This window comes from Solanum tuberosum, unplaced genomic scaffold, assembly GCF_000226075.1.
Source record: "Solanum tuberosum cultivar DM 1-3 516 R44 unplaced genomic scaffold, SolTub_3.0 scf00007, whole genome shotgun sequence".
In the NCBI taxonomy this organism is placed as follows: domain Eukaryota; kingdom Viridiplantae; phylum Streptophyta; class Magnoliopsida; order Solanales; family Solanaceae; genus Solanum; species Solanum tuberosum.
Genome location: NW_006238933.1, coordinates 2628590 through 2638858, shown reverse-complemented (window position 1 = coordinate 2638858; position 10269 = coordinate 2628590). Strand labels below are relative to the sequence as shown.

Here is a 10269-nt window from a genome sequence, read left to right as displayed (position 1 = left end):
CGAGTGGTAGGGAGCTGGCTGGGGCGGAGGGGGATCGGGATGAGGATGACGTAAAAAAATGAAAAATATTCTTTAAACTAAGCTTTAAATTTATTTTTTCAACAAAAAACTTGATTTTTTAAAGTTGAAGGAAAGTTTTGAAAAATGTTTTCCTTAATTTTTGAAAGGAAATCATTTTCCTTAAATTTGAGAAAAGATGAGTTGATTTGGAAAATATTTTTTCGAAAATGTTTTCCTTCTTGCCAAACACACCCCAAATGTAAATTCTCCATAACACACACTCACCAAGTAGGTGTTCAAAGAGCTCCATAAAGCATTGCATCTCCAATAAGGATAGATAGAAACGTTCAAACCATATACTCATATGTTTTGCTTGCACCAAAAAGTGCAAGGTATAAACAACCATTCTTCAATTTGTGTACTGTTGTGTGTTTCTTTTGAAGCATCTTTGATTCTCACTGGTGCACATAGGTACAATTCCTAAAAGTTTCTTCACTCTTTCCCCACTGCATCCTCTCCATGTCACTAATATATCTTTTAATGTCCTTGGCATTGCCCACCTTATAATTTCATATGTTGAATCCTGTGGCCTATTATAATTAGTATACTGGGACCATTTGTTTTGAGCATGGTAACATTAGTCTATATATCCAATTCATCTTAAAATCCTGTAAACTGTTCTGCTTGTCTTCAAAACATCGCTTGTTCCTCTCTTTGCATACAGTTCACCAGATGCAAATAGGGACCATCTTCCATTTTATATTCCTTGGTTTCACCTAACTAGTCTTTCTCAAGCTAATAACCATCCTCCACAATTGATCTGTCCACTTGCAATGCAAAAAGAGATGGTTGACTGTCTCAGCCTGTTCTTTACACAAAAAACATCTTGAACATAGTTGAAAACCTCTCTTGTTTAGGTTCTTATGAGTCAATACTGCTTCTTTAGCTAAGAGCCATGTTGATATAGTTCACTTTGTAAAGCACTTTAACTTTCCATATCATCTTCCCCCAACCTCCTCTCCGTGCCTCTGGAGTAATGATGATGTATTTGTTTTTGGCCTTGTATCGTAATAAAGCTTATATACCTTTCATTCTCGTTGTATTTAAGAGTGCAGAAGAATTCTGCAAAATGGTCCTTTGTACTCCATCTCTTAATGACATTCCCTGTACTTTGGATGCTTCAATGAATACGGTCACCAACCACTTACAGATTTTAAAGCTAATTGTATCTTTCCTCATTAAATATCTACTGCGTTCTATTCATTCGTACCATGTATCTTCACCAGCGTGACATCTAGTTATTTCATAGGACTTAAAACCCGCATTATAGAATATTGTGTTCTCATCTGGTCCGCCTCTGGCCATGGCTGGGAGAAGATGACCTAAAAAAAGGAAATAACTGACACTAGTTGAGAAGTGACTGTCATTGAGACTCGTGCCTGAGACTGAGCATCACCCTCTTCATAAACACTTGTACAGTTAGTATACTTGTACCATTGTGACTCTTTCTGCAATTGGAAAATATTTTCAGGAGGACACATGCACAACTTTCTCAAGTTGTCGGGGAATACCAAAAGACAGGTTTGATAATGGCTGTACTGGTAGGTTGCCCTTTTTCCTTTCAATAAGCTATTTTATTCTTTTCCAATCTTAGTTTTCATGTAATCAAATTTACATTATACCTAAATGCCCATGGTTATCATACGCCTCCAAGGTTTAGTTCAAAGGGTAAATATTGAGGGGTTTGTGACTTAGGTCACATGTTTGATCCCTGCTCAATGCAAATGAACCTTGGTATTGAAGTGGACAAAGGTAGAGTAACATGTCCATTATCCAAGAGTTCAAGAGGTTGCCGTTGGTACTGAAGTAGTGTTTTCATCTTTCAGGACTTACGAAAACACTGCTGTACAAATGAGAACTTACAAGGTCATGCCGACATTGATATGGAATGGTGATTTTTCGTATACTCATACAAAATATGCTTTCCTATCTCTTTGCCGAATGTTATAATGTTATGGCATAAATTGCAGCAAGGGGTTATTAAAGAATTGGGAGGCTGGGTGCTCAGAATTCAAGTTAGTTTGACTTTCAACTGTTTCTATCATCTTTTATCTATAGATTGAAAATTGAGATGTTAATCATCTAATTTCTGAACAGAAATATTCAAAAAGTCAAAGACGATTCAACTCTTAAGAAAGGAGGGTGCTACGAGGTTCATGCTATTGAAGACCTTGTTCAAGTTGGGAAGCATGTTAAAGGTGATAGTCTCTGTGTGAAGTTTTCCCATTATCCTCCATGTGAGGAGTGAACTTATCAGCAAATTATTATTCAATTTTCTGGCTGCTCATACTTTGCAGCATGTTCCATGGCTAATGATGCGGAGTTAGTGTTCTGTCCATACAGCTATATCATCAATCCAGTTATTAGGAGAGCATTGGACGTAAATATAGAAGGAAGCATTCTTATCATTGACGAATCCCAGTATGTATAGATATAAACCACTGACATCTGTTGCTTCCGTAGTAGCTTGTTTATTTAAAAAATTCTGGTACTGATATTGAAAATTTAATTATATTACAATATGCACTAGGTGTATTTGTAAAAAGAGATGACCCTTTTGTCAAAATAGCTGAGCTACAAATGCAGAATTTTGCCTGCTATAAAATGGAGAACACATTAATTCATCTTTAGGTTTAACGAATGGTCATTTTGTACAGCCTACCACAACTAATACTCTTTCTGATCAAAGTTGATAGATCTATTTTGCTTATCAGTTGTTTCAGTTTGATCAAATTTTTAGAGTTGCATACACTGTTTCATCTTTTGAAAATGAACTTCAGATATTGAGAAACACTTCAGAAATTGCTTTGAGTTATAATTCTTTCCAGTTCAAAATGATGAAGACAATTGATAACTTTTAGTTACAAATCACTTTGCTCAGTCGGAAGTGAAATAAGAGAATTATTTCGAGACAGTATGCCTACACATTTTAAATATCAGATAAAAGTAATAATGCTTCATGAGAAGTATTGAAAAATGCATGTATCGTTAATTTAAATGAAGTCTATACATATAATTGCTTTAACTATTTCTTTGTATATTTGTTCTGGTTCATGTGATATCTGCAGCAATATAGAAGACATTTGTCATGATGTTGGTAGTGTTGATGTTGGCATGAAGTGTTTGAATGGTAAGCATTGACTAGCTTTTCTTTATTAATCTTTTCTTTGGGCAAAACTGAAAGAACACTTTCTACATCTTCCATTTTAGTTTGTCTCTTTTCAGTTCTTGTTTTCTGTAAGATTTGTACTTTCATCTGTCTCATCTCGAGTGTTCTGATCCTGAGACTTACAAACCTTTGAAAGATATGATACTGGTAAGTACTGCAAACTTTTGAAGTTCGGTTGACAGCTTATAGAGCTTTTCCATCAGTTTGTATTTCCATGAATTTTGCAGAACATAAAGTGTTGGATGCAAGTTCAAGATCATTCTTTGCGCATGCAAAGCTTCACATGTTGGGCCTCATGGTGAGTAATGGTTTGGCTACTGTTCCTGCTTCAGATGTGAAGTAGACAGGCAAAAATAAACATATAACGTGAGCAGATCAAGTTTGTTGTTATCATTATCAATTGGTGGAACATTAGATAGCGAAAAGAGTACCCATTGCTTCTTATTATTAGGCTCTTTTGGATAATTGCAAATAGGTAAAGTGAGTAGACAAGAACTAGTTTCTTGCATTTTCCTTGTATTTTGCTAGTAAATTTGTTCTGCAAGCTTGAAACATACATTAGGATGTTGAAGGACTTTATCACTTTCCATACTGCTGAGCATACCTCCATTTGTCATCTTAGACAGGAAAGTATTTTTTTCATTTTAAATGATACTTTACCTTGATTCGTAGCTATTAAATTTTGCATGACTTTCTTTAGTGTAGTGGGCAGTTTTAAGAAGTTGAAAGGGGACTTGGAATCAATTACTTCCTTTAATTTTGAAAAGCAAGGCTTACATTGTTTTAAATGTTTCGCGTTGGTAAGCCAAATATTCTAATTGTTCAGTGTCTACGAAAGCTCTTATGTTTTGGCGCACTTAAACATTTATAACTTCTGAAGCTGAATGATATATCACAATTGTATATGGGTGTATAAAGCCTTCAAAATGGACCTTCAACTATATTTGTATATGCGAAAAAAAAGAAGTACCAAAATTCTTCAGTTTGATTACAAATTAGATCTGATCATATTTTTAAACAAGACGACAGGTACCAAATACTTATTAAACTTTTAAGTCTCCGACTCAAGGTACTTCATGCTCAAACATTAGTCCAGGCAAAAATGCTTCTAGTTGTAACTAGTTTTCACAATCTACCTGTGTATGTTGTGTACTGTATATAGTACTCTGAGCACTGTTTATATACACCTATTTATCTCATCTGCTCTAACTTAATTTGTTGGTGGACTGGTAAGGAAGCCTTGAATCAGCTATCAAAAGGCCTCTGTGACAAAGGAGTCCTTTTCCAATTTACAGGAATGTGCCTCAAAGGTAAATTCTTGCTGATGCTGGTCTGTTTAGTTTTAAAGTAATGAGTGTTGATGACTGGTTGTATAAGTCCCATGTTGTTTGAGGGAATGGGTTGTGACCTCCTTATTTGGTCTTGGGCAATCTTTCTCCCGTGAGCATGCTTTTGAGGTTGTGTTAGGCTCAAAATACATATCCTCACATCGTATATGAGTTAAGACCCACCTGTCCCTATCATTATGATTCTCACTGTTGGGTCCTCGTGTCATATTATCAACACTCCAGTTGTATAGTCCTGAGGTGTTGTCGTGCTTTGGGGTGTTATGTCCCACATTGGTTGAGAAAATGGGTTCTGGCCTCCTTATATGGTCTTGGATTCTGACTGCCCAGATCTGATAACTTTCTCCATTAAAAGCTGGTGGTGCCATTGAAGAAAAACTTGCTTCTCCGTCCATGGAATTCACTAAAACAGATTAATGAACACACACAAGTCCCTCAAGAATAAAAAGCTCTGATACCAATTGTAGTTAATTAAGGTGGAAATCCAGAATAAGAACAAAGGAGAACTTAAGAATAATGAAAGATTAGAACTATAAAGCAATGAAGAACAAGAAAGAAAAGATAACTTTATTTGATAATACAATCTTTTTTCACTACCTAAGACTTACACTTATAATAAAAAACTAACTTCATGGTCCTAAAAATCAGCAACACATCTGCTGAAGATAAACAAACTCCTAGAGACTAGGTCAAGAAGTTATTTGAGGAAAACTAAAGCTAATTTACTGCAGTAAATAAATAAAAGGTTGCAGTCCTAAAACATAGCAACTAACACTCCTCCTTGGTTTAGGAATTGCTGATTCCTAGTTTTTCTCTGAAAAACTCAAACTTTCTGAGGGAAAGGGGCTTGGTGAAAATGTCAGCAACCTGCTCATCACTCTTGCAGTAAAGAGGCTTCACTTCTCAATGTTTCTGCACGTCTCTTAAGAAAAACAACTTAATATTGAAATGCTTCATTTTTGCATGAAAAACTGGATTATTAGCAATAGAAATTGCAGCTTGGTTATCAATAAAAACCTCAGTCCCTTCTTTTTGCTCCATATTCAGATCACACATAATTTTCCTCAACCATAGTGCTTGATTCACAACTGCTATTGCAGCAATAAACTCCGCCTCGACTGTTGATTGTGCTACTATATCTTGTTTCTTGGAATACCAAGAGAAAGATCCTGACCCAAGATTGAAACAGAAACCTGAAGTACTCTTCATATCAGGTGCACCACCCCAATCACTATCAGAGAATCCGTTAAGTCTAAATTTCTGACTTTTGTGAAACTTAACACCATAGTTGATAGTTCCCTTGATGTATCTGACAATTCTTTTAGCTGCTCTCAAGTGTAAATCACTTGCACAATGCATGAACCGAGATAAAAAAAACTCACTGCATATAGAATATCAGACCTAGTTGCAGTCAAATACATCAAGCAGCCAATAAGACTTCTATAATATGCCTCATCCACCTTTTCAGTTCCATCATCTTTGAAAAAAATTTCCTTTTGGTTCATTGGAGTACTCATAACTTTGCAGTCTTCCATATGAAACTTTTTTAGGATTTCTTGAGCATATTTTTTCTGGCAAATGAACACATTGTCTTCATTTTGTTTGATCTCCACTCCAAGAAAGTATGCCATCAGTCCAAGGTCTGTCATTTCAAAGACCTTCATCATTTCCAACTTGAAGTCCTCAATTAGGCAAACCTTACTTCCTGTGACAAAGAGATCGTCAACATACAAAGAAATAATAAGTATGTATGCACCTGAACACTTAATATAAAGTGTAGACTCAGATAGGCTTTTCTTGAAGCCTAAACTGAGTAAATGATCGTCAATCTTGCTATACCAAGCTCTTGGTTCTTTCTTTAAACCATAGAGAGCTTTCTTTAGCAAATAAACCTTATTTTCTTGCCCCTTGACAACAAAGCCATCTGGTTGCTCAACATAAATCTCCTCCTGGAGAAGACCATTGAGAAAGGCTGACTTAACATCAAGTTGATAAATTCTCCAACCTTTTTCAACTGCAATGGCTAGTAGCAATTTGATTGTGTCAAGTCGAGCAACTGGTGCGAAAGTTTCTGAGTAGTCTACTCCAAAGATCTGAGCGTAACCTTTCACTACAAGCCTCGCTTTGTGTTTGTTAATGGAACCATTAGCATTTAGCTTTGTCCTGAAGACCTATTTTACACCAATAATCTTTCTGTCTAGAGGTTTCTCAACAAGCACCCAGGTCTGATTTTTTTCGATCATCATCATCTCCTCATTCATTGTTGCCACCCATTTGTCATCCCCTTCTGCTTCCTCAAAGCTTGCGGGCTCACAAATTGCAGTATTGCATCTCTGATAAATATCAGAGATCAACCGCATGCCTCTAACAGGAGGATCATCTACTAGATCTTTTGGATCTAATATACTGTCAACTGGTAGATTGTTTTCAGGCTTCTCCCAGTTCCAGTGCTGGTCCTCAATGAAGTGGAATCTCTACTTACGACAATTTTCTCTGTTTGAGGTTTATAGACCTTATATGCTTTGGAGAAAACACTGTAGCCTATAAAGATGCCAGGAACTGCCTTCTTGTCAAGCTTATCTCTTTTAACCTGTGGTATATAAGAGAAACACAAGCAGCCAAAAATTCTGAGAAATTGCAATGAGGGTTTATGACCATACCATGCTTCATATGGTGTTTTATCCTTTACAGATCTAGAAGGAAGTCTGTTTTGCAAAAAAACAGCAGTGCTGGCAGCCTCCACCCAGAACCTTTTTGGTAGTTGTTTCTCATGTAGCATGCACCTAGTCATCTCCATTATAGTTCTGTTTTTCCGCTCATTAACTCCATTTTGTTGAGTATAAGGGACTGTTAGCTGATGTTCTATACCAGCTTTGTCACAGAGTAATTTGAACTGATTTGAAGTGTACTCCTTCCCATTATCAGACCTTAAAGTCTGAATTTTGCAGCCACTTTGATTTTCCACTTTTGCCTTAAAATTCCAAAACGCATCAACTACCTCAGACTTGAATTTTAAGAAAAAAATCCAGGTCAATCTTGTTAGATCATCAATAAATACAATGTAGTAAAGACTACCATTTAAAGATGGTGTTCTATGAGGTCCACACAGGTCTGTATGAATGAGCTGAAGCTTTTTTTATGCTCTCCAAGTTGTTTTGGGAAAGGGCAGCCTATTCATCTTTCCAAGTAAACAAGCTTGGCAATCTGTCCACCGATTCTGCAATCTTGGTAGATCATTCACAAGTTCCTTTCTTTGCAAGAACATCATACCTTGATGATGAAAATGACCCATTCTTTTATGCCAAACTTCTGTAGAGTTGTCTGTCATAAGAAAAGCTGTCTGCTCTTCTTCCAAAGGATTGAGCGGGAAACACCTCCCCTCCATTTTGACCTTGAATATCTCATCGCCTGATGGATCTTCTATCACACCAGTTTTGTTTTTGAAGAACATATTGAATCCATTCTCCATTAATTGACCAACACTGAGAAGGTTTCGATCAAGGTCGGGAACATACAAAACATTTGCAATAAGCTTAGTTCTAGAGCCACTCGTAATGGCTATGGCGCCCTTGCCTTTCACAGCAAGACACTCACCATTTCCAATTCTAACTTTCTTTGTCTCAGTGTTCCACAATTCTTTGAACAACATCTTATCAGATGTCATGTGGTTAGAGCAACCACTATCAATTAACCAACTTTCACTTGAATCTAGGCCTGTGAAACAAGTTGCAACAAAAAGGTGATCTTATTCTCAATCAGCAACTTAAGCTTCAACTTCAGGCTGCTGAATTTTGTCTTTACAAATTACAGCCTCATGACCTTGTTGATTGCACTTGCTGCATTTTGCATCAGGTCTCCTCCAACATTTGAAAGGAAGGTGACCTTTTTTTCACAATGCTGACAAGGAGGATAGCTAGCCTTCTTGCTTTTAGCAAAATTCTCACTATTTTGTCCTTGTATCTTCTTGTTCTGCTTATTTTTGTTTCTTCCATCATCTTGATGTTTAACTAATAGGGCTCCTTCAACAACTCCTTCCTGTCTCATTACACGTCGTTGCTCTTGTGATTGAAAAGCACTTAAGAGCTATGCTAGTGTAATTTTGGACAAGTCCTTAGTATTTTCTAAGGTTGTAACAGTAGCCTCAAATTTTCCAGGTACTATTACAAGGATTTTCTCAACAATCCTTGAATCGTTAAAAGTGGAACCCAACAATCTGACTCGATTTGCTATATTAAGAAGTCTGTCAAAATACTCCTTTATGGTTTCACTTTCCTTCATCCTTTGCAGCTCAAACTCACGTACTAAATTTAACACTTGCATCCCTCGAATTCTTTCATCTCCTTCATACTCAGTCTTGAGATAATCCCATACCTCTTTTGCTGACTTCAGGGACATAATACGAGTAAAGATGGTGGATGAAACTACTGTATACAAGCATGCCTTTGCCTTTGATTTCATAGTTTTCCTTTCCTTGTGATTTTTAATCTGCGCGATTGTGGGATTGTTTGGTAAGGGAACAATCTCGTAATCATCTTCTACAACTTCCCAGAGATCCAAAGCTTCTAGATATGTCTGCTTTCTGACAGCCCAGATCTGATAACTTTCTCCATTAAAAGTTGGTGGTGCCATTGAAGAAAAACTTGCTTCTTCGTCCATGGAATTCACTAAAATAGATTAATGAACACACACAAGTCCCTCAAGAATAAAAAGCTCTGATACCAATTGTAGTTAATTAATGTGGAAACCCAGAAAAAGAACAAAGGAGAACTTAAGAATAATGAAAGATTAGAATTATAAAGCAATGAAGAACAAGAAAGAAGAGATAACTTTATTTGATAATACAATCTTTTTTCACTGCCTAAGACTTACACTTATAATAAAGAACTAACTTCATGGTCCTAAAAATCAGCAACACATCTGCTGAAGATAAACAAACTCCTAGAGACTAGGTCAAGAAGTTATTTGAGGAAAACTAAAGCTAATTTACTGCAGTAAATAAATAAAAGGCTGCAGTCCTAAAACATAGCAACTAACAGCAATCATCCACAACTTGTTTTTAAGCTAGAGTTTGTCCATAGAAGCTAGGACTAGTTTTTAAAAATTTATCTTCAAATATCTTTTTGGCCATGAAATTTGATGAACAAAATCTGAACTTCAAATATTTTATAATATTTTTGTCACTTCAACTCACAAAATTTCCAAGTAAAATGCATGTCCAAACACAACTTCAAATTCCAATAGTTGTTTTGAAAATTTATCTTCAAATATTTGATTGGCCATGAAATTTGATCAACAAAATCTGAACTTCAAATATTTTTGGGATTCGATTCACGAAATTTCAAAAAAAAAAATCCAAGTAAAATGCATGTCCAAACACAACTTCGAGGTTCAAAAATCATAACTTCAAATTCCAAAAATCACAACTTCTATAACTCAAATTTTCTAGTTTCAACTTCAAAATCTATTGCCAAACGGAGCTAAGATTAAGTTAGTGCAAGGTCCATTTTTATTATAATATTTTTTGTCAAGTGTCTTAATCTTGATACCTCTGTAATATTATTTTTTAGGGTTGCGGAATTCATGGAAAAATATAATAATATTTATTGTAATATTCTTCCGATAGTTGTTTTAATCTAAATATTTCTTTAATATTATTTATGATATATTCTAGATATGACATATCTTGGGTTCTTC

The 10269-nt window shown here is 35.8% G+C and overlaps 1 protein-coding gene across 1 annotated transcript in view; it reads left to right on the top strand.

Annotated features, from left to right (window-relative positions):
- The window catches only part of LOC107060752 (Fanconi anemia group J protein-like), a 5755-nt gene extending 2183 nt beyond the window's left edge, over positions 1-3572 (top strand). The window contains exons 3-9 of the mRNA XM_015309014.1: positions 1532-1601; positions 1887-1951; positions 2031-2075; positions 2158-2258; positions 2358-2481; positions 3129-3190; positions 3412-3572. Coding sequence (XP_015164500.1) covers positions 1532-1601; positions 1887-1951; positions 2031-2075; positions 2158-2258; positions 2358-2481; positions 3129-3190; positions 3412-3572 — 628 coding nt within the window. The remainder of the gene's footprint in view (positions 1-1531; positions 1602-1886; positions 1952-2030; positions 2076-2157; positions 2259-2357; positions 2482-3128; positions 3191-3411) is intronic.
- Positions 3573-10269: the final 6697 nt, after the last annotated feature.